We start from the raw sequence: 25,709 nt of genomic DNA on the forward strand, positions 1-25,709 counted from the left end.
TTCCTGTAAAATATAATTTCTGTCTAGTCTAACCCAGTTTTGACTTTGGAAAATAATTTATAAATTATGTACGAGCTCCTACTGTTGAATTCACATCTTTCATACCAAATATTTTCATAAATTTAAGTAATCTACCCTCTTTTGTTATATTGTCCCTTCTAGGTTCCCCATATACATCCTCACTGTTGAAAATCAAGTTCCATTCCCCACCTATAGGTAATATTCCTATCTGAAATCAGAGTATTTCTCCCAGAATTTTCTTAAGCTCCATAATAGCAGTTTTATGTGGAATATAAATACATGCCAACATGATCCTCCTCCCTTGCCAGTAGCCCCTACCTACCACAAATCTACCATTATTATCTTTTTTTTCCCTCTTCTTTCATTATTGAAGTACCTATAGCACTTGAACCTTTGTCACACCTTACAAAACTTTTTGATATTAATGAAAACTGCCAAAAAAAACGCAGCACACCCCGAACACTCCCATAACCTAAGAACTTAAAACAAGCACATAAAACTGTGGTACATCTTCAAATAATGATGTTTAACCCTCCTGATAACCTAAAATTAAGGTTATCATTGCTAAGGTGAATATTACAGTCTTTGCTCCTACTTTAACTCCTGTCTGTTCTTGTCTTTTTGTTATTCTCCCTTATGTGAAAAACAGCTTATATGCCTTCAGAAACATTAACTTTTAGCCTTAAGGAAAAGTGCACTAGCTATTTTTAAATAATACTAAATTATACATTGTTCTAGTAAATGCTTTGAAGTATTTAGGTACCAGGAAAGCTAATACATTTTATTCACTTCTAATAATTGCAAACTTTGTTTTTCTAAGTTACTTTATATTTATCTCAGCAAAAAGAACTTTCAAGATTTATTGCTTAACAGCTTTTCTCGAAGGAAAGAAAGAAAGCATTACTGCTGACCTCAGTTGCAGACTTCTCAACTCACATTGAACATTTATTTGCTAGAAGAAAACTTTTCATTGCATTCACAACGTTCTCTTATTTTTAAAACCCCAAAAGATAAAAGAAATGTATTACTAGCTTAAGCCAAGGGTATTAATGCTGACATTCACATAAAAAGTGCAGCAGAGCAAAAACAGCTCACAGAGTGACTGCAGCCAGAAAGATGACACTGAAGGTAGCAAAATAAAGTGAAGTAAGCTTATTCAGTCCAGATAAAGGTTTGATTAAGTGCTTTATTCCTTCATACTCACAGGACCGCTTCAAAACCAAAAAGTAATTCTTTGAACAAACATCTCATATATACCAAATGGCAATCATGTGACTAATCAGTAGTTAACTAGCTTAAAGTAAAAGACATCCACAAAATGCAAATACAGCAGATGTCACTGACAGATATTAAAAACTTTACATTTATATACTCAAATTTCTTACCAAAAATACAGTGTGAAAAAGATGGCCTTTCATTAAATGTTAATACTTTTATTAGGCCTACTGTTCAAATACTAATCCAAAAGATGTACATAGTATAACTGTTAGTAAATGTACAAATTAGTGTTGAAAAATAAACAAAGAATAAATATTCTAACTTATTTCTTAGATCAAAAATATATAGTTCCATTTAGACCTCCATAACTTTGCTGTTCTTAACTTCAACACAGGAGCAATACAACTGTAATCATTTAACTGTGGTGGAGATGCAGCATTCATTCCTAATGGCCAAATTAACTCTTTGTATTCTATGTGCATCTCTTACTGACCCCCCCCCCCCATCATCAGGTAAAACTATTTCAATAATTCCCAAGGTAAACTTTATAAATTCTTTACATTCCATACTGTGCTTATATAAAGAGATTTTGTTTTTGTTAATATATCATAATAGTGTTCATAAATTGTTTTACATAACATAATTTCTGTCCTTCCAATATAAAAAGCTTGGCAGCTCAAACATACATCAGTGTAAATCACTCCAGCTATCTTGCAATTAGCTTTTTGCAAAATAACTACTGAAAAACAGTAGTTATTTAAATCCATGTGATCCTTTTCCAAAGTGTATGAGCACTGTTTACAAATACCATATTTGCATGGTCCATTTATCCTGTGTTAAAGTCTCACCTTTTTTACTTATTTCAAAAAGCTTTTTCAAATCCTTATCCAGTTTGGTGCATCACCTGTGGAAAGATGGATTACTCCCATGGCACAAACATCTTACAAAGAGGGTCTAACACAAACAACTAGGGTCAAAGTCAAGGATAAAAGCTCAGTGCAAAGAAATGTAGTATACTGCCTTTTGGGAAACCTGCCACCCATGCTAATTACTCCATTGATAAGGCACCCCTAAGAGTTGAGCTGGTCTGCAGGGATATGGGAACATATGTAGGCAGTAATCTGGCCTTTGACCAACATGTAAGGTAGCATGAATAGTAAGAAAATAATTCTGTCACTCAGCATATAAGGGCATGGCATCCAGGTACAAGGAAGCCACTTCATTTGGCCCTTACCTGACCCATCATTAAGTATATTGACCACTTCAGCATGTACCTGAGCAGACATATGCAACAGTTGGAACACCCACAAAGGTTCTTTACAAGAAGAATCCAGAGTATAAATGCACTGTTCTGTACAGATCACCTTAAAACTGTATTTCTGTATTCTTTTTTCCCACAGATTACTGAAATGCGATCTAAGCATGGCATACAAAGCATCCCCACATCCAGCCCTGATAATGATGGACCTTGTACACATTCGCAAGATTAACAGCATTAAAACCACTAGATCCAGGGATTTAAATTTTCATTGTGATATAGATAAGACCTGTTTATGAGACAAATGTGCATCTCAGAGGATCCCCATGCTCTGGAATAAGCTGCCCATCTATTGAAGAAGAGTCCATCCCTAACCCTAGTTAAATGTAACCGTGACTAGTGGATGAGAAATCAGAAATTCATGCCAGATCTGGCCCCCATGTCTCTGATAGACAGAGGCAGACAGTAATGCCCAAACTTACATCACCAGCTGCCCACATAACTTCTAGAAGCTTCTTAACTAACAGAGCCCATCCTGATAGCCACCACTGACACACAGGTACACAATTGGGTTGGATTGCATGGCTAGGCTTATAAAGGCCCTGTTGTTCGTTAGCCTAGTAATATACCTATGAATCTATGAAGAGCTACAGGATTCTTCCCAGTCATTGTTTTCTTTTCACCTTTTCGAGTTGATTTTCTTTCAGTCTCTTCTTTGCTGGCATCCAGGTAATGTACTTACTAGCTGAATTTTACTAAAACTGGCAGAATTATTAGCCGCTAACTCTCAGTTTCTTTTTTCACACTGGGAAAGTTGTAATTAAGCTGTTGATCAGTGTGCAACCATCTTGGAAGTGCCCAGCTGCAGACATCTTGACTCCCTCTGAACATTATTTCTTAAAGGAAAAAAAGACAAGCTAATATCATTGCATATGCAAGAAACTTGGCACTTCTCATGACATTTGTCATTTTGGCTTAATTTTCAAGCCTCCTCCTTTACAGAAAACATTTAGACATTCATCTATTCAAAAACAGGGGAAACATTTCAACTCTACATCAGTGCACTTTTACACTGCACCCCCCGCCCCAGCAGCTCAGGAGTACAGCATATTGATTTAAACTTGCTTTTGTATAGCCTTGCTTCTCTAATAGGGTACTTGCTTACTTTACTATCTTTATCACATGCATCATTCAATGAAATGAATCACCATCACCCCATATTTAAAATACTCCTGACTACATGCAACTCGAAACTGCTTTACTATATAACAAGCAGTTTTTATCAATAAAATGTTTTATACAAAAAATGTTAAGAACAAACATTGGTTTACTTAGTTACTTTTTTCCTTTGTCATATCCTTCTAAACATTAATGACACAAAGTGGGTTATATGCTTTACAGTCTACCCTCATGTTTAACATAGTTAACAAAAGGGCAGTCTTTCTCATCCATTTTTTCTTGCAAAGCCATATTTCACAGATGTGATCAATGCTCTATAATTTTACATTTATTCACTATTTTCAGTGTTGCTGGTCATCTTCCTGTTGATCTCTATCTCGTAACACCAGACTCTACTTCAAGTCCAAGCTAGTCCCTATTCTTCTGGTCAATTCGTGTGCTTGTTTCTGTTTTCAAGCATTTTCCTTTGGAATAGTGAAAAAAATGTTTTACTGGCAAAGACTCTCTTTAAGCTTTATTGTCAGAAGAATGAGAAGCAGAGTCCCCTTCTGTTTGATGGCTCACTTTTTGGGATAAACTTTTGCATTTTCTCCTTAGATATTCTGAAGACACCTGGATACAGCAGCCTGAGTCTTATTCACTGATTGCCGGGATAAATTTCCTTCTCTACTTCCTGGTATACAGTGAATAATCATTTTCCCCAAGCTCTCTGCTGTCTCCAGTTTTCCTTCTGCCAAAGTTTAGTTTTGTCAGGATCACCTATTTCTGCTGGTATGATTGCAACTTTACTAATACAAGTGTTGGCTATTTTGTTGTGGCCAGGTTTGTAGCACACACTTGATGTGCCCTTTCAGTTAACAAATCCTGCTGTGGAATGCCAGTCCAGTTGCTTATCTGTGCTTTTATAAAATTAATACATTATGTTCCTTTCAGTTTTTCTGGTACAGCAGATAATGACAGATTTTCTCTGTGTGCTCTGTCTTCTAACTCTTGAGAAGTCTTACACTCAGCCAGTCTTTTCTCTTCAACCTCAGATGTTTTCAATTTTATCAGTTCATCTGAATTGCTAATTGTAGCTGCTTCTGTTTTTTCCAACCTTTTGTTATTTGAGTTGATATACTGCTTCAGTGTTTCATTTATTTTAATCCGCTCTGAGTACTATTGATTTATTTTTTTCCTCTAAATTACTGAAAGCCATCTGTTGTACCAAAGTTGAAGCATGAACTGCTTTTTGATGAACAGCTGTAGGATTCTTCCCAGTCATTGTTTTCACTTCACCTTTTCTAGTTGATTTTCATTTAGTTCTCTAAATGTCCTCTTTTCTGGCATCCAGGCAGTGTGCTTAGTAGTCAGTAACTGAATTTTATTTACACTGACAGAATTAATACCTTGTTTCTTATTTTCTTTTTTCACACAGAGAGAGCAGAAATTAAGCTTTTGATCTGTGTGCAGCCATCTTGAAAGTCCACTGCAAGGTCTTATTATTCATTCAGCTTTAACATAACATGACATTATTTGGGTAAGAAATAATTAGATTATTGTTACTTTGATATCTGTCAGGCTTTGCTATACAGTAGCTAAGAATTAATTAGACTTTGTTTGCAGCATAAATGTAAAGAACACAAAAGTAACACAACAGCTGATAATATAACCAGATCAATAACTTTGCAGTAAACTGTGATGTGTCTTAGGGAGCATGCAGAAGCAAGATGTTTTCTTTTCCTCATATTTAGACAGCATATTCACTGTTAGACACTGCCCGTTCGATTCTCAGTTAGAGCGTCTTCTGTGTGGCGACATGCGTGAACGGGCGTTCCTTCGTTGAAGGTTGTGCGTTATGCCCGGCAAGCCAGCATGTCTACTGCCAATCATTAGCGGACCGGAGTTCCGCTGTGGCGACCCCTAATCGGGAAAAGCCGAAACACACAGTAAAAGCAATACATAACTTTCTGTCCTTTGCATACACATTATTTCAATTATCCATGATTTATATATACTTTACTTCATCTTTTTTAACTTTTCATATGTTTAGAAAGGAATCCAATTGATTGAAAATTACATATCAGCACATATTTATTATATTTTCTATTTTATTATATTTTTCTAACAGAATATTTACTGTGATATACCTGAATGTCAGTTTGTGAGAGTTAATTTCATTATGCTTGACCTTTAGCTAACAAGTGCAAAGTTTATCCTAATAACAGACTGACTGTACTTTCTGAGAGCCACATTTGCCTTTTTAGAGGAATTAATTTCAGTCAATGGTAGTTGTGCTTTTGATAGAGAGATACAGAGAGGAATTTTATACAGCCACTAGACATTTACAGTCTGACTTGGCTGAGGCCCTTTTAGCCAGACAGTGTTTTTGTATTGCAGATTCTACTTCAGATTTTTCTACCCACCATTGTCATTTATATAAAAGGTTGCCCACATCTTATTCAGGAAAGATTTTGTAAGCTGGTACCGACTTTTGAGACTCCAGTATTGTATCATATACCAAACACTTCTCAGAAGAAAATCTGGACCAGAGCTTTCCTCTACATAAGGCTATTAAGTCGCATGCATCAGGTGACTTTAAGACAAAGATGCTGAAGTCATCTGCTGTTATAGCGAGTCACTCAAATTATTTTACTTTCTTGTATTTTTTTATCTTACTGCCACACATTAAAGAAAAGATGTATGAAGCTTTGTCATTATGTAATTATTTACCATGACGCATATAATTTACAAACGTTTTGAGTTGCATCTCTGCAGTCTGTGTCCAGGTCCTACCACTGCTGTTCACTGTAAGTGTTACTTTGAAGAGGAAAAATGCCTTAATAATCATGAGTTATGACTTGTATTTTTTTGGTATAAACTTAATGCCTGCAGCCTAAAATGTAGTGTGTGTGACTACAAGACAATGATGTTATGGATGACTGTGCATAATTTTAGAGGTGTACTTTTGTTCTTTAGGGCAACAGATGAGGTATTTCAGGCCCTGGAGGACAACCAGGTGATCCTTTCTACAATGAAGGCTTCTCGTTTTATGAAGGCATTCGAACGTGAAGTAGATCACTGGGAGCGCTGTCTCTCCCTTATTTTGGAAGTGATTGAAGTGCTTCTCACAGTCCAGAGACAGTGGATGTATTTAGAGGTAAGGGGGAACAAGAAATGATCACTTTTAAATCATAGTTAGCTATATTTTATTCATCAAAATTCATAACTTTTTTTTCTTTTTTGTCAGTTCCAAGGCTTTTAATTGTATTGTGATAATAAAACCTTGCTTTTGCTGCTGTTTTATTTTTGTAACTGTTTAAGTACTCTGATCCTGAGAAGTCTTGTTTTCAGGCTAACCTGTGGTGACAGCTTGTAGTGTTACCAGTTCAGAAAGAGGTGGGAGAGCACATCAAACCCAAGCAATTATGTAACACTTTGTCTGAGCAATATTCCATGTAAAAAGATGGAGAGAGTCCTAGACCTCTAAAATGACTTGGGGACCCACTTCTGCTAGATAATGTGTGTTTACCGAGGGGACTACCTTTTGAAGTTTGTGGCATTCTTTGATATAACAGCAACTACTTATGATGGATTGATATTGCATACTGCTTTTTTTGACCTTGCAAATGCTTCTGATCGTGTTACAAATAAGGTGATAACTGGCAAATCAAAAGCCTTAAATGTTAATTCATCTGTATTTCAGTGGGCAAAATAGTAGGTTATCTTTTTCCCCAAAATTTGTTGCCATTTGTAAATGACACCCCCTCCCAAAGGCTCTGAACTGGGTTTACTTCTGTTTAAATTCTTCTGAGATAACTAAATATGCTGACGATTGCAAACTAAATATCAAAATTGTAAGTTCTTCAGGATAGTCAAAAAAAAAAAAAAGGATGACAGTCTTGAAAATGTTTTTTTGTGAGTCGCCAAAAGACGTTTTAGTAAAAGTGTTTTTTCCCTCTATTGGCAGTCAAATACAAGTTTGTCGATAGATTGACATGAATTTAAAAAAAAAGTGTTCCTTGTGCAGTAATATTTATTCTATTTTTAATGTCAGTAAATGCAATGTTATGAGATTTTTCATAAATTATAGTTGCATCAAATCAGTCTAGGTCCTGTAATAGTCAACAAAAAAGTATATTCTCTGGATCTTCTAATTTTCAAAGGAGCTGTTACATTGCATTATATTCACTTTCTTATAGAATACTATGAGGAGGTGACCGTTGCCTGGTCTATTAAAAGATGACTGTACTGGTTCTTTAGAATTCTTAGAGAAAAAGTCCGTCAACTGCTGTGATCACTACAAAGCAAGCTGCTTCCATAGTATTAACTCTTATAAAAAGTAAATATGAATAGATGCCCCCCCCCCTTTCAACTCCTCCATTTTTAAAGAAGGCCTTTCCAGGCATTAATGCGTTATTATCTGAGTACTCCCTTAATCTTTTTTGTTATATTATACATGTGTGTGTGTGTATGTATGTATGTGTGTGTGTGTGTGTGTGTGTGTGTGTGTGTGTGTGTATATATATATATATATATATATGGATCCATATGACTACATCGACAAGTGAGAACATCGACATCCACATTGTCGACTCGAAATCACCGACAAATTAAATAAGCGAAATGTCAGATTACCGACATTTACATGTTCGACAAACATGATCCGAATAAAATGCTCCTAACAGCTGCACAAAACTGCTACCCTTACTAAACCATTGGTATTCATGCATAGCTAAATGAAAACTCTGTTGCAGGAATATAAGTTGAATAAACATCTCCAGGTTTTCAGCAAATTGACACGTAGTGTACAAGGTCAATACACGCGTTACTGACAGCGGTATGTGCTCTGCACCGAACCACAATGGCGAATACACAGGTAAGTAGTCCTGGGGAAATAGGAGGTATGTATTATACTGCACATTCAGAAAAGATGAACCCGATGTTACTAATTGATAGCTATCTTTGTTCGGTGCAGAGCACATACCGCTGTCAGTAACGCGTGTATTGACCTTGTACACTACGTGTCAATTTGCTGAAAACCTGGAGATGTTTATTCAACTTATATTCCTGCAGCAGAGTTTTCATTTAGCTATGCATGAATACCATGGTTTAGTAAGGGTAGCAGTTTTGTGCAGCTGTTAGAGCATTTTATTCGTGACTGCGTGTTTGTCGAACATGTAAATGTCGGTAATCTGACATTTCGCTTATTTAATTTGTTGGTGATTTCGAGTCGACAATGTGGATGTCGATGTTCTCACTTGTCGATGTAGTCATGTGGATCCATATATATATATATATATATATATATATATATATATATGTGTGTGTGTGTGTGTGTGGTTCTAGGACTTTTGATTGAAAGATCAAAAGCCCGAATTCATTACCACCAAACACACTTTACCGAAAGCGCTTTTGTTAAAGTATGTTTAAAAAAAAACCAAAAAAAACACAGAATCTACTTCCCCCCTGATGTGGGGGGCTGCACCCCCCACTTTAATATTCTCACTCTGAGGTCCCACTACAGTGGGGAAAAGTGAAGTTTCCCTTACCGCACCGTAGTACGACTGGAACAACAAGCATACTTACGTGAAAGTGCTGCTTTGGTGAACAGCACTTTCGCGCAAGTATGCTCACCAAATTGGGATTCGGTGAAAGATGCAGTCGAGCATCTGTACAGATCCCATGTGTGTATATATAATTTGTATATATAGATTTTTGAAAGAAGAAACTGCAGAAACCTGAAAAAAAAACTTCTAGGGATGTGGAAGAACAATCAAATGCAAAGACCCATTTAAGTTTTCGTGCTTTTGTCCTTTATTGTTACAGAACTTCCTTTACTTTCTGATGAAGTTGTGTAACAATAAAGGACAAAAGCGCTAAAGGTTAAATGGGTCTTCGCGTCTGATTGCTTTTCCACATCCCTAGAAGTTTTTTTTTCCAGTTTATACACACACATACATATACAAATTTATATACATATATTATAGGCAATTATACATTTATATAAATGAAAACAAACGACATTGATATATTTTTAGTACACGAAACAAGGCACTGAAAGACACCCACTGGTAATCCTAAAACACCAAGATGCAGGAATCACGAACCAAATGCTGAGTAAAAGATTTTTTAATAAAAACAGCTCCACTAGTTTAGCGTAGAAAATGACAAACACTCCAAACATATAAAGTCAAGCGCTTTCACCCGGGCTCTCCCAGGCTTTTTCAAGACATTTTTACTTTGGGTGATGGGTCTTTTTATATTACCCTTGTTCAACCCAAATATTTTAATTGACAATCAATTAAACTAGATTGCTTCACATTCATTTTTTAAAGGAGTATCAGCCCTTTACTTCCCATTTACACATTAATTACATTTATAGTATATTAAATTCCCTATTACTTTATTTATGTCTTAACCAAATATTATTCACATTGCACTGAAATTGTTAAAAAACATATACAAAACACTTGCTACTTAAAACTTTAAATGAAATCTTCATATAAATATTGTATAGCCACTTGCAACCAAACCAAGTTGTTTTAACTACCAAGTGGCTTCTACCATACTTTGAAACTTTTTAAAAGCTTGTATGACAAGTATTTATTTGACAGCATGTAGTGCATTCTTATTGCACAGCCTTTGTCAACTAAAAAGTTGGCACCTACCTATTGTTTCTGTGACTACATGTAGCTCTGTCTACTATTCTAACTCTTAAAAAACTTTCTTTTGGCGTCTCTCAGCTTGTATGTTGCTATTGTTGTACTAATATCTCTTGTAATCCTATTGACACCCCATATCATTTGTTCTCAAACTGTCCTTACCTTGATACATAACCAACTATTCTATTCATTACCCTGTGATCATTCTCTTTTTTTATTTTTATTTTATTTTACAATTTTGCCCTTCTCATTTTCAATAAACTGCTAATACTAATGGCTCCATTAAGACCAGGAAACTTTGCTGCTTCTAGTCTCACTTGCCAAAGCAGCTCTTTGTATTCCAAAGATGTTTCCCAATCCCCCCCTCTAGGGCTGACATGAACCTGCTCAAGTACCATGAATTTTAAATTCATGCTTGCACATGTTAATGAATGTTTGAAGAACGCATTAGTGTCCTTTTTCCTACTAATTTCATAGAGGTGCTCGTACACTCTTTTGGCTAATGTCCTCTCTGTTTTTCCGACATAGAAACATTGGCACTGCTGACATAACCCTAAATATACTACCCCCTTAGCTTTGCAGTTAAAATATCCTGGGGATCTTAAGTATCTTCTCCTTGAGTTCAAATATAAGCCATTTTTGTCTATCATGTTTGGGCACTGTTTACAAGTGTTACATCTAAATGTCCCATTCTTGCTATTTCTTCCCTCTTTCTTCTTTTCATGATTTACCTCTAATAATTCCTTTAAATTTTTATTTCTCCTTCTAACTGCTTGGGGTTTATCGCCTAATGTCCTCTTAAGTTCTTCATTTGTAGTTATAATTGGCCAATATTTATTGATAATCCTTTCTACTGACCAACTTTCATTACAATTAGTGTGTACAAACAAACACCCTTGCTTTTTTATTTCATCCTCCTTTTTACTGTTGTTGTCCCTTCGCTCTTCCCCTAACAAAGGGTAGTATTTTTCTTTTCTCTGACTTTTGATCTCCGCTGTTATTTCATCTATTAATTTTATAGGATACCCTTTCTCTTCAAACAACATCTTCAAAAATAAGCATTCTTCATTAAATAACACCTCCTCACTGCACATTCTTGCCGCCCTAATAATCTGTCCTTTAATGACTCCCTTTTTTTGAAATAGGGGGTGGCTGCTATTAAAATGAAGAAACATGTTTGAGTAACTCCTTTTTCTGTGTATGCAAGACATAAAGCAACCTTTCTTTGTATTTTTACATAGGTCTACATCAAGATACTGTAACCTATCAGTACAAATATTACAAGTGAATTTTAAGAATTCTGTACTACCATTGATATATTCAATGAATTGCTCCAACTTTTCTATACTACCCTTCCATAGTATACATATATCGTCCAGGTAGCGTTGGTAATGTGTAAGATGTTCAGCCCACTGTGTGTTAAATATAAATTTGGATTCCCAGTAACTCAGGACAATGTTGGCATATGCGGAGGCACAAGGGGTCCCCATTGCCACCCCTTTTTTTTGCCGGAATAATTCACCACAGAAATACACAAAATTATTTCTCAAGATAACTTCCATAAGTTCTACTACCAATGCAATCATTTTGCCTCCCAGATTCGAATGTTTTGCCAGCATTTCATTAAACCATGCCAAACCAGTCTCATGTGGTATGCTTGGGAATAACTCAACCACATCCACTGTTACCATGTAGTTGGTTTCCTGGTACAATTCCTTCCTTATACTCCTTAGAAACTCCCATGAGTCCTTACATAGACCTTTTAAAGATGTAGTGAGTTTCTTTAATATTGCATCTATAAACTTCCCAAGTGGTTCGGTAATCCCTTTTGCCCCTGCTACAATCGGTCTAAATGTCAATGGCTGTAGCCCTTTATGTACTTTCGGGATACCAAACACAATGGGGGTGACTGGTTTAGGCACTAGAAGGTAGTTGTAAAGTCCCTCATTAATTGCTCCTTGGTACAAGTTGTCTTCCAATTTATATTTAATCTTGGCATAGGCAATGTTCTTCTCATTTACTGACACCTGATTGTATTGTTCAATGTCATGTAAATGTGTGTATAGTGAAGCCTCATAGTCTTGTTGGTACATCAGGACTACTCCCCCCCCTTTATCTGTTTTCATAACTCGAACTCCCTCACTATTTAGTTTTTTAATCAGTTTATATGATGCCTCAGGGAAATTAGTGTTTTTTGACATGCCTTTAACTTTTATATTTCTTATTTCGTCCTCAACCATGTCTTCAAATGTTTTTAAAATAGGGTGTAATGGGGGATTCCATGTACTTCTCCTATAAAGTTTTTCCTTGTCACTTGAATTTTGCTTCAACATTGCTGTTACATTTAACTGCCTTGTGAAAAGTTTAAGATCTAAAATTGTTTGCGATATATCAATGGAGCCTTGTGGGACGAAATGAAGTCCTTTGGTAAAGACTTCAAAAAATAAATCATTAACTTCAACTTCTGTGTAGTTATATATAGAAAAATTCCCTTTTTTAACAACTAAACAACCTTCGTTGTGATGTTTTTCACTTTCTATGGTGGTGTCATGGGGCTCTATAATTATGGTATCCTCAAAGGGTTCCACCTCCTGTTGTAATTGCTCACTTGTCTGTCCCTCTGCCTCCTTTGGCCAAACTGAAAATCCTGCTGCCCTGTTCTATTTTGATTTAACTGCTGGTTAGATTTCTGTGCCAACCGTTCACTCCTCCTTGGGCCCTGCTCCTCTGAACCATCATAAAACACATTGTCCTGTTCCTTTTCAACATAATAACTGTTAGTGTTCTGGTCCCTTGCCCATTTGTTTCTTCCATAACTCTTATATGCATGCCCTGCACTATACTCCTGTAAATCTCGTTCCAGCTTTTTAACTTTTCTATTGACAATTCTAACACAGTGACTGTCAATTTCTTTAAATGTATTGTCATAGTCTTTCTTAATGCCATTAAACATTGCATCCTTAACAATAATATTGTTTAAGTCATTCACTTCCACTAACAATGCTGAAGCCTTAGCTTCATAATCTTTGATCATTAAATTCAACATTTCAAGCCCTGTTCTATTAAAAAGGGCCGTGAGTTCTTTAAACAATTCACTTCCCGGCTGAGCATTGTTAGGGAATTTGGCAATACGTAGTCCCTTAGGGACTCTTTTCACTCTTACACATTCAACTAAATAATCTATTTCCAACTTAGTTGCTTTATACGAATACAATTTATCATTAAAGTCTTTTAACTTTATTTCTAAGTTGTTGTCTGCATTATCACAGATTTGTGTCATACCTTGCCCAAAAGAAAAACATTTAGATGTCCATTTATTGAAATTAAAGTCTCTATCCATCCCCGTTCCGTTATGCTGGTTACCGCCTCTCTTGCTCCTCACTTGTTGCGTGTTTTCAACGTTTACATTCACGATTCCTCCCGTTTCATTGTCATCAAGGAAATGTGTTGTGGGTCTACTTGGCCCGATGTTAACATTTGCCAACAACTGTTCCTGGTTGGCTGGTATCTCCTTACCGCTTTGTAAATTGGCGTTCAATAACAGTCCCGATAGCTGAGAAAGCAGGCACATAACCTGTTTAAATTCTCGTCGCGTAACTGGCGCGTCATCCGCTCCTTCCTCCGCATCTACCAGGATTGCTGGTGTATTGCAAAACTCTGCACTCGTCGTTCGTTCCGCCATGGATCTTGTAACTGCAACAACTTTTAAACCACGAAACAAGGCACTGAAAGACACCCACTGGTAATCCTAAAACACCAAGATGCAGGAATCACGAACCAAATGCTGAGTAAAAGATTTTTTAATAAAAACAGCTCCACTAGTTTAGCGTAGAAAATGACAAACACTCCAAACATATAAAGTCAAGCGCTTTCACCCGGGCTCTCCCAGGCTTTTTCAAGACATTTTTGCTTTGGGTGATGGGTCTTTTTATATTACCCTTGTTCAACCCAAATATTTTAATTGACAATCAATTAAACTAGATTGCTTCACATTCATTTTTTAAAGGAGTATCAGCCCTTTACTTCCCATTTACACATTAATTACATTTATAGTATATTAAATTCCCTATTACTTTATTTATGTCTTAACCAAATATTGTTCACATTGCACTGAAATTGTTAAAAAACATATACAAAACACTTGCTACTTAAAACTTTAAATGAAATCTTCATATAAATATTGTATAGCCACTTGCAACCAAACCAAGTTGTTTTAACTACCAAGTGGCTTCTACCATACTTTGAAACTTTTTAAAAGAGAGGACATTAGCCAAAAGAGTGTACGAGCACCTCTATGAAATTAGTAGGAAAAAGGACACTAATGCGTTCTTCAAACATTCATTAACATGTGCAAGCATGAATTTAAAATTCATGGTACTTGAGCAGGTTCATGTCAGCCCTAGAGGGGGGGGATTGGGAAACATCTTTGGAATACAAAGAGCTGCTTTGGCAAGTGAGACTAGAAGCAGCAAAGTTTCCTGGTCTTAATGGAGCCATTAGTATTAGCAGTTTATTGAAAATGAGAAGGGCAAAATTGTAAAATAAAATAAATAAAAAAGAGAATGATCATAGGGTAATGAATAGAATAGTTGGTTATGTATCAAGGCAAGGACAGTTTGAGAACAAATGATATGGGGTGTCAATAGGACTACAAGAGATATTAGTATAACAATAGCAACATATAAGTTGAGAGACGCCAAAAGTAAGTTTTTTAAGAGTTAGAATAGTAGACAGAGCTACATGTAGTCACAGAAACAATAGGTAGGTGCCAACTTTTTAGTTGACAAAGGCTGTGCAATAAGAATGCACTACATGCTGTCAAATAAATACTTGTCATACAAGCTTTTAAAAAGTTTCAAAGTATGGTAGAAGCCACTTGGTAGTTAAAACAACTTGGTTTGGTTGCAAGTGGCTATACAATATTTATATGAAGATTTCATTTAAAGTTTTAAGTAGCAAGTGTTTTGTATATGTTTTTTAACAATTTCAGTGCAATGTGAACAATATTTGGTTAAGACATAAATAAAGTAATAGGGAATTTAATATACTATAAATGTAATTAATGTGTAAATGGGAAGTAAAGGGCTGATACTCCTTTAAAAAATGAATGTGAAGCAATCTAGTTTAATTGATTGTCAATTAAAATATTTGGGTTGAACAAGGGTAATATAAAAAGACCCATCACCCAAAGTAAAAATGTCTTGAAAAAGCCTGGGAGAGCCCGGGTGAAAGCGCTTGACTTTATATGTTTGGAGTGTTTGTCATTTTCTACGCTAAACTAGTGGAGCTGTTTTCATATATTTTTAGTAGCAAATGTTATACATCATTTATACTCTATATAGTCTTTCAGTCAAGCATTACATAGCTCATTCAAATCCTGCCTTCTTTTAAATCTCATTCCTCTTCCAAAACATTATTCTGCATGTATTGTTCGAATAGTTCCCATTTTTTCTATTTAATTTGCTCCTACCCTTTTCTAAAGATCCCATTTCAAGTTGTTTTATCTCTGTTGCTATAGTCACTACTTCTAGAACAGATGGTTTAGACTTCAATTTCCATTCTCTAGGATTGTTATTTTTGGCAGCCCCTATGATTAAACTCAGCAAGTCCCTACTATGTCTAGGCAAATTCCAATTCTTTGTCGTAGCTCAAGGAAATGATTTCTTTAGTTACACCAATTATGCTCACCCAGTATTTGTGACAGAGCAGTCTGCAGGGAATCTTTAAAGTTGATCAGCTCCTTACACTCCCAAAAATGTCTTCCCAGTTACTTCTTTCTTACCCATCACACCTCCAACATTTGCAGTCTACCTGAGGAAAAATTATTTGGAGTCTACTTTGGGATATACACATATCTCCCCATTATTTCTTTATGAATTGCTTATACAGTCTCTTTCCCAATCCTTTCTAACCTCCTCTGAGTGATTCTTATAGTTATCATGCAATATTTCATATGCCATACTGCATCCAATAATCCAGTAATACCTCGATTGAAGTTACTTCACATATAAAACTACACTACTTGGCATGCCACTCAATGACAATCTTAAATTTGATTTACATACCCACAACAGCATTAAGAAAACCCATCAAATACTTACTAGGTACCCTTCATAGAGTAAAGAAATTCCTTAAGACTCTGCCAAGGTAACTTTAACTTCCACTTACCTCTTGTCTTTTCCCAATATAGAGTACCTGTACTGAGCAACCTGCAAGTGTCATTTAGTTCTAAACTTGAACAGTGCTACAACAAAGTTGCCAGATTTGCTTGCAAAAAAAACTTACCAGACCCACCACTGTTTAGCACTAAAACAATTGACTGACTCAGTCTTCCTCACTACCTATCTTCCCAGCTCATCTTAACCCACAAGATTGTCTATACCCCATTTGTCTGCCCAGCAACTAAACCATCCCCTGCGGTCAAATGATAAAACAACTGCTTACCATTTACAAACCACAAAGGGCTGCTGAGGTCATTCTCTAGCTAGGACTTGGAATAAAATCCATATATATATATATATATATATATATATATATATATATATATATATATATATATATACATTTTCATATTTCTTTCTTTCTTTTTTTTTTGGTAAATAGTCTGTGCTGTGTATAAATGAGCTAGAAGAAACGTAATTTTGTTCAACCATTCACTTTTTGGTTGTACAGTCTGAATGACAAAGTTTTGCTTTGCTTTGTATATATCATTCATGTCTGTCTCACACCATCTTCTTTTCAAACCATTACTAAAAGCCTTCCTTTCTGCTTCCTGGCTTTATCTCTGCTTTTCATCTGGGTCATAGCTTCTGCTAACATCTTTCATCACCTTCTTATACTCCCTTTAAAGCACTAAATCACAAAACCTGGTTATCCCCTTTTAATACTTGTAGTTAAACTATTGTACCTTTTCTCTACTAATTTAGCACAACCAAATGTATCATTCCATCGCTACTTCTCTGTTATCATTTAAACTTGCTTATCCCCTCTGATGCCTCACTGTAATGTATTTCTTAAATTACTCCTGTCTATCTTATGCACCATTCTGTCTGTAAAGTCATAGTACAAGGCTTGTAAATTGAATGTTTGTGAATATCAATACAAATTTTATTATACTGACTACTGTGGTATATACACTGCAAACGCATTATAAAATGTTTCTCTAAATATTGATTCTATTAAATTTGTTATTTTGGTACTTTTCTCCCTAGGCCTCCACTGAAAAAGGGCATCTGTGCCCACTTGGACTTTCCCAGTAAACAACTGACGCTAAATGCATACTTGAATATTACTTATTATTAATGTAGTTGTGAAATTGTCGCTGTTCTTTCTTGATTTACAAGAAGGTACTTGCTAGAGGTAAGAGAAATGCACAAGTGGTTTCAGATAAGCATGCCTATGTATCTGGACTGTTACTTTACTAAATGTTAGAATGGGCATGTGTAGTTTCCCAAACATAGGATCTTCCAAGCTTATTGCCATGTGGTGATTTGTGGAGAAACTAATTCTAGTCTGGGTCTCATGGAGGAGTCATCTTGTACATACATTTATATGGTAAATGTATATCTGTTGTGTGGCATGCTTTCACTGTGTAAATGAACTGGAATGAGTGGTGCTAAATCTACCATACCCTCTAAGGACATAAAGGAACGCATCCTAAGTTTGCTGTCCAAAACCAAACTTACTACTTTCATGACTCCAGATAATTTAGTTAGATCCCTAATGAATAGTACCAGATTTGCACTGCTGGAAACCCTTCTAAGCTTGTTTAACCTATTCTTAGCCACAGAGTATGTCTCAGAAGCATGGAAATCTGCTGTTTATTTTTTTAACATTTGTTTACTGGGAAAGTCTGACTGGGTCAGGAACCCAATTTCAGCAGAGGCCTAGGGAGAAAAGCCCCAAATGATACATGAAAGTTAAGACAATTTACGTGAATAAGATAAAAAACAAGTATTAAAGCACACATTAATAATAACTGAGTACTAAATAAGTACAGAGAGGTGGATGCAATAACAGATATAAAATAAGTACAAAGAGGTAGGTAAAATAATAAAACATACTAAATTAAAGTGAAGTGATGGATTGTAATTTTTATATATATATATATATATATATATATATATATATATATATATATATATATATGTATATAGACACACACACACACACACATATCAGGTAGGTGTAAGGTGAAGAATGAGAATCAGAACATTAGATGCAAGTCGATGCTTAGAAGGATGAGAAAGTTAAGGGTGTAGAAATATAGAGTCTGTTAGTCCAATATAATAGTGGTTAGTAGATGACATTCCTGTTTTAGGGATAGAAAGGAAAGCTCCTAGAGAGTGAATGGAGTTCACTTGTTAGGGAAAGAGCAGGGGCAGGTCTGATGATGTAGAAAATGTTTTTTTAGGGTGTGTTTGAAGTTGTTAAAGCTCTCAGTGGTAGTAATGTCTTTTGGCAGAGAGTTTCAGAGCTTGGTGGTGGCATGTTAGTATAGGCGCTGTCCATATCTTTTGTTTGGCATGTAGACTGTTAGGAGTTGTTTTCAGAGTGGGAGGGGGCTTGTAGATATGTAGGGTTTTAGGACAGATTTGAGGGCTGGGTAGCTATCAGGTGTATACATCATTTTATGTGCAGAAGACAGCTGTACTAGGCTTAGGTGTTTTGTGAGTTTGAGCCAATTTAGTTCTTTCAGAGCTAGGCAGTGGTAGGAATGGTAGTGGTAACCAGTAGCAAATTTTCCAGTTTTATGGTAGCAGGATTAGAGCTTGTTTTTAAGAGAAGATTGTAAATTGGTGTATAAGGGGGCTGCATATAAGAGTGAGGGAAGCAAATAGGTGTTGGCGAGGATTTTTCTGGTGGAGTTATCCAAGAAAGTTTTTTGTCTGTAAAGTGTTCTTAGTTTGATGTGTGTTTTTGTAATACTATTGCAGATGTAGTGATTGAAAGTTAGTTTTTCTATGGTTACACCTAGAAGCTTAGCTGTTGGAGCTGTTTCAATTTCTGTGTTATCCTGTGAGAATATTTTAAAATCAGATGAGATTGGTTTTGTTGAGAAAAACAGGAGTTCTGTTTTTTTTTAGGATTTAAAAGTAGCTGTGCTTTTCTCAGCCATGTCTCTATTGAGGTGAAGGTGGCTTGGGTGAGTTGCTGGAGGAGGAGCATGTTACTGGAGAAGGACATTATGGTAGTGTCATCTGCGTATTGGATAATTGAGCTAAGGTATGTTGAAGGTATGAAGGTTGTTGGTGAAAACACTGAAGAGTAATGATCCAAGTATGGATCCTTGTGGTACCCCAGTTATGTTGGTTTGATATTGGGATCATTTATTTTGCCATTTGACACACTGCTGGCAGTTGGATAGGTAGCTTGCAAACTATTGGAGGGATGGTGGGGTGCAGCCTATAATGGATAGCTGATGAAGTTTGTTGTGGGGCACTGTATCAAATGTCTTTGATAGGTCTAGTAGTAAGACAGAAGTGGTATTACCAGAGTCATTGGCTTTGGACACAGTATCCATGAAGGAGATTAGGACAGTGGTGGTGCTGTGTGATGGGCAAAAACCATGTTGGGTAGGGATAATTAGTTAGTTTTGGGTGAAGTGGTACAACACCTGCTTACGTATGCATTTTTGCAGGAGTTTGGAAAGAGGAAAGAGGATGGAGATTGGTCATTAATTGGATAGTTCAGTGGACTTGCCCCTTTATGTAAAGGGGTGATGATAGACTTTTTCTAGCGGTTGGGGACAATGGACTCTGCTATAGAGCAATTTGCAAGGATACTGACAGGATATATAGGTATTCAGGGGGGAGGTTGTCAGAGGAGAGGGAGCATGGTTTTAGTTTTTTAAGTAGTTTTTGAATGAGAGCGGTAGGGACAGGTTTCAGAGAAAAGGCGATAGAAGATGTAGTTCTGGTTTGTTGGGAATGTAAAGGTTTTTTATGTTTGTGCAGGAGTCTTGAGATAAGGGTAGAGGGGATCAGAGATGGGGCTTGAGGTATTTGTGGAGGTGGGATTTGTTAATAGTTTGCTGATGCTGTTTATAAAGTGAGAGTTAAACAGGTTGGCTGTCTCTGAGGGGTTTTGTCAGGGTATGGTGATGGAGTTTTAGAGCCTGGGGTAAGCAGGTTTGAGATGCGTTCCCAAAATTGTTTTGGGTTGTTGTTGTGGTTTGCCAATTGATTGGAAAAGTGTTTTTTTTTTTTTTTTGGCTTTATTTCATAGCCATTTTTATTTGATTAAGTTGGCTTCAGATATGTTATTGTGCCATTCATTACATGCTTTATCTGTATCTTGTAGAAGTTGTTTGGTATTTTTTGTTAGCCAGGGAGCATGAATAGTTTTTATTATTTTGGTGCGGAGGGGGCCTAGAATGTTGAGGGTGTTTAAAAATGTATTGTTGAAGTATTCAAGGGCGTCTTCTAGTAGTAGTGTTTTAAGTGGGTTCCAGTTAGTGCGTTTTAGGATTTCGTTAAACTTTTGTGTGTCAAAGTTTCTAATATTTGTGGTAGCTTTGTATGTGTGGGTTCTTGTAGTTTGTGGTGTGGATGTATATATGAATATGGGTAGGTGGTCACCAAGACTGTTGGGTAGAGTGTGAGGAGTAGAGTATTTGTCTGGATTAGAAACAAGTATCCAGTCAAGAGTTTCACCTAGGGTATTGCTGTTGTAATACCTTTCCTCAAGTGTAGCCCTAGCATAGAGAATGGAAGTTATAGACCAATTGGCTTGTCTGGTCCAGTCTGCAAAACAAAGGAATACATCATATATGACATCAAAAACCTCATCCAGTTTGACCCTTTGCAGTTTGGTTTAATCAACAGAGGAAGATGTCTACCTAATTTAGTAAATCTCTTTAGAAGATCACAGAGGTAGTGGATAATGGTCATTTTGTACATACAGCCTATCTGGATTTGAACAAGGTATTTGTCAAGCTAAGAGCCCTAAACATTGACCCTTGCATGGTAAATTAGATAAACTGGCTGCCACATTGTTAAGGTGGCAGACACCTCGTCAGAAGGTAGAAGGATAATGAGTGGTGTACCTCAGAGCTCAGTGCTAGGACCCCCTACTTTTGACATGTATATCTTCAACCTCCAAACCATAGATAGATACCTGTGGCTAATTGTTTACAGATGGTGCAAGCTAGGTGTTCTCGCCAAACAACCTCTGATACAAATTAATTACAGCAAAAGCTAACCCTTACTAACATTGAATTACAGAAAATGGTTTAAAATTAAATGCAAAAAAGTGCAGTATTGTCACATTTGAAAAGCAATTTTCCCTTAATTTACAGTGTAGCTAAAACCCTGCACCAAACTGACAAAGATAGACAAGGATCATGGTACCTGGGTCGATAATGCCCTCTCCTTTGAAAAATATGTAGCAGTAGTAGTCAAAAAATCATTCTGTGTAGCACAACTGATATCTAGGAGCATATTATCTAGATCAAAAGATGTTATCCCTCTGCTTGTTGCTCTGATTAGTCCAGCTAGAGAGTACAATACCACCTGTGGCATTTATTAATTCAGACACATCAGGCAACTGGAAAGGCCCTTAGGTTTCTAAGGAAAAAAAAGATCACTTGCGTAAAGATCCTGGACTGTCAGAAAAGATTTCGAAGACTGTTCTTGTACTTAGTCTCTTACAGACTGTTAAATGGATATCTAGAGATCTATATCTGGCTTTCAGTGCCATTGCGAGTCCCACCCCCTCCTTGGTGTTTTGCAATTTCATACGACCAACAGCTGGATAAGCACATAATTAAGGACTTCATTCTTCTCCCACATATAAACTAAACTCACTGGAGGGACACATCTATTACCTAGTGTTTATCCCATTTCTAGAATAAATTAGCCTGCATGGCAAGCATAGTTATGCCATTGCATCCTTCAAATGCAGCCCTGATGACTAGATAGGTAAAGGCCAGTGTATCCTTAGCAAATCTGCTTTGCCCTTCTAGACATGGACAATACAACTTCAGGAGGGCAATAGCAACTTACAAATGGTTTATGGATTCACTTGCTTTGTAATTCCTTTAATCATTTTATCCTATGCCCTACTTTTCTCTTTTTCCTGGATGCAGAAGTCAGATATGACACAAAAAAAATAGCACTAAAGAAATATCACATTGATCTGAACAAAAATTAAATAAATAAAATAAGCAAGGAGACATGACCTCTTACTCCATCGAGCATAAGCTTTTGTTAGTAAAAGCAGTCTCATCTGAAGCAACAACATGCAAGCCTATTCTGAAGGGAAACCCATCTTTTGAACTGTTTTTAGTTTTAGGTTATCTGCTTTTTTTAAAGTAGGTTTACATTGTTACAAAAAGTACACTGCACGTTGTTTGTGATCTTGTTAACAATAAGTCAGTAACACAGTTAAATGTTACCCACTCTTTTCTCCTAGGGTTGATTCACCTTCTGTTATTTAACTACCTTCCTGGAATGTGAATTATCCGCTTCAGAGGATAGAGTGCCAGCAGTAAACTTGGGTATCTGATGTTGTTCTTTTCATTCTTTCCCATTGAGGAAATCCCCCAAAAATTATGGTCTAGCATTAACAAACTTCTTCAACCAGGACTCTCTAAAACACCTGACCCTACAGGTTTCGACCATAATAACTCTAACCAGATTCCTGATGCTTTTAACCACTATTTTACTGAAGCCATCCCATCCCTAGTTAACACATTACCTACCACTTTCACCCTCCCATCAAAAACACCTAATACCTCATCACCTACCTTCCATATACACCCAGTACCTACATCCCTCATTTGTAACCTCCTTCAAAAGCTCAAGCCATGCACCCCCTCCGCAGACTGTCTTCCAGATGAATACCTACAAATCGCAGCTAAAGCCATAGCCTACCCCGTCTCCATACTTTTAAATAGAACAATTTCAGAAAGCAAAATCCCTTCTCTGTGGAAGATCTCCCATATAATCCCTTTACACAAAGGTGGGTCTTCAACCGAGCTTTCTAACTTTCGGCCTATTGCCTTACTCTCTCCATTAGTTAAAAATAATGGAGAAATGTATACACCGACAACTGCTTGACCACCTACTACAAAATAATCTACTTGCCAATTGCCAACATGGTTTTTTAGGCCCTACCATAGCACAACAACTGCCCTGCTATCCTTCTCAGACTCTATAAACAAAAATCGTAATAATAACTACTTTTCTTCTGCCCTTTTCATAGACCTCTCAAAAGCATTTGATATGGTGAACCATACCATACTTATCAACATTCTAAAAGCCCATTGACTTCACCCACAAGCATTACAGTGGTTTATATCCTATCTACAAGATAGACAGCAAGCAGTTCTCTGAAATCATAATATTTCTTCATCCCTCTCTGTAAACATTGGAGTACCACAGGGCTCTATTCTAGGACCACTTCTATTTTCTCTGTTTATCATTGATCTACATACTAGTATTTCTCAAGCCACCTGTATACAGTATGCAGATGACTCCACCTTAATTTGTTCAGCCAAGTCCATAACCTCTCTCCAGTGCCTCACCCAAACAGTATTTAACAGTGTTGAGAACTGGTTTACGAAACACTGCCTTCTTCTCAACCCCAAGAAAACTAAACTATTGCTCTTTTCTCCTACTCACAAGTCACCTCAACCACACTTCACATTAACCTCTAACAATGGAACTATCATATCCCCTGATACTACAACCCGCCTACTGGGTGTTACAATTGACAACAACAACCTTAGCTACAATGACCATATTAATTCCACTATAAAGACTGTTAACAAAAAACTAGGGACCTTTTACAGAATAAAATCCTTCCTTACCCCTGCAGCCAAAATTACTATAGCCCAAACCCATCTAATCTCTACCCTGTTCTATGCTTCTGGTATATATACTAATCTTTCTAAAACCAACCTTTCCAAACTCTCCACCAGCTATAATAACATAGCCAGATTTGCTACTGGTACCCCATATAGAACTCATCATTGCCACAACCTCAAACAACTGGGTTGGTTAGAACTACTAAACCATCTACTTTTTCAACAACTTGTTATCTCCCATAAGATACTCTACTACCCCAAGCATACCCCTATACTCACTAATCTCATCTCCCCTTACAAAAACCTTGCAACCCTACGTTCAGCAAATAAACTTCAAATCTCTTCCATTAAATCCAACAACAAAGCTGGGGACTCACTCTTCACAAACACCATAGGAAAGAGCTGGAACCATCTTCCTTCTGAACTTTCCAACCTTACTTCTACTCTGCTTTATAAGAAGCATCTTAAAGAATATCTTAAATCCCACTGGCTTTGCCCCTGCTCTAACCCTGACTGATATCTCTTGCCCATCCTGCTCTTTCTCAAAAAAAAAAAAAAATTTTTTTCTGTTTTTTTGTTTCTAGTCATGGTATTTTATTCTAGCCTAAATGTTTCTAAATAACTCTGCTTAACCCTATCTTTTAATGTAAACATTGTACCAATTGTAATTTTAATTTTACTGCATTGTTGTCATTATTGCTGCTTGGAGCTTTTCTCCCTGGGCCTCTACTGAAAATGGACATGTATCCAGTTAGACTAGCCCGGTCAACAAATGTAAAATAAATAAAAATAAAATAAATTGATGGGTCACGGATCCAACTTGCCTGCATTTTTCAGACTTTGATCCCAGTCTCAATCTCCTCCCTCTACTCACAATGCTCTACATATTCTCTAGTTTCCTCAGATCTCATTTGCTGCCATTGCGACTAGACCCGGATTTCCAAACTCGAGTGAGATGCAACTTTTTTGAGAAAGGTAAGTTTGAAGATTTTCCTTTTTGTCTTCAGTATTTGGTAGTATAGCTATCCTCCCCTTCCTTATAGTTCTCACAGGTGTTGGGGAATGCTACCTTTGTTTTTCTTCCCCCTTTACACTTCTGCTTTTCTCTGTTTCAGTGCAGGTGGCACTTCTGACTTGCAGGTTGTTATAATGTTTAAGATAGTTTAATCTGGTTAGTTTAAAATTGTTGGTTAAGTATTTTTCTTTGTTGTCAGTGTGCTGACTGAACTTATAATAATAATAATGCTGGATAAACCATAGGACTTTAAATGTTGCTCAAATTGTGGACATAAATTTCCACAATCAGATGCACGTAAAAAATCTGTTTATTTTTTAGAGCCAGAACATATCTGATTGGCTTGTAATATCTGTTAAGGTTTCTTCCTGTGTCCTCTTCCTGTCTCCAAGGACTCAAACCAAATTTAATTCTCACCATGGCTCTTCAGATTCCAGGAAGTGCCCTCACAAAACCTTGAGGGCTTCCTCGGAGCCTCCAGCTAAATCTGTTAAAACCCTGGATCCTAACACTTTGGATCTGAGACCTTCATTTTCCTTGGGATCCAAAATGGCCCTCTCATCC

General features: G+C 36.6%; 1 protein-coding gene across 1 annotated transcript in view; it reads left to right on the forward strand.

Annotated features, from left to right (window-relative positions):
• DNAH2 (dynein axonemal heavy chain 2) overlaps positions 1-25,709 on the forward strand; it is a 6,636,854-nt gene that overhangs the window by 2,212,523 nt on the left and 4,398,622 nt on the right. Inside the window, exon 29 of the mRNA XM_044077324.1 lies at positions 6,635-6,815. Coding sequence (XP_043933259.1) covers positions 6,635-6,815 — 181 coding nt within the window. The remainder of the gene's footprint in view (positions 1-6,634; positions 6,816-25,709) is intronic.

This window comes from Protopterus annectens, chromosome 7.part0 (genome assembly GCF_019279795.1).
Source record: "Protopterus annectens isolate FY-2018-M chromosome 7.part0, PAN1.0, whole genome shotgun sequence".
NCBI classification, from domain to species: domain Eukaryota; kingdom Metazoa; phylum Chordata; order Ceratodontiformes; family Protopteridae; genus Protopterus; species Protopterus annectens.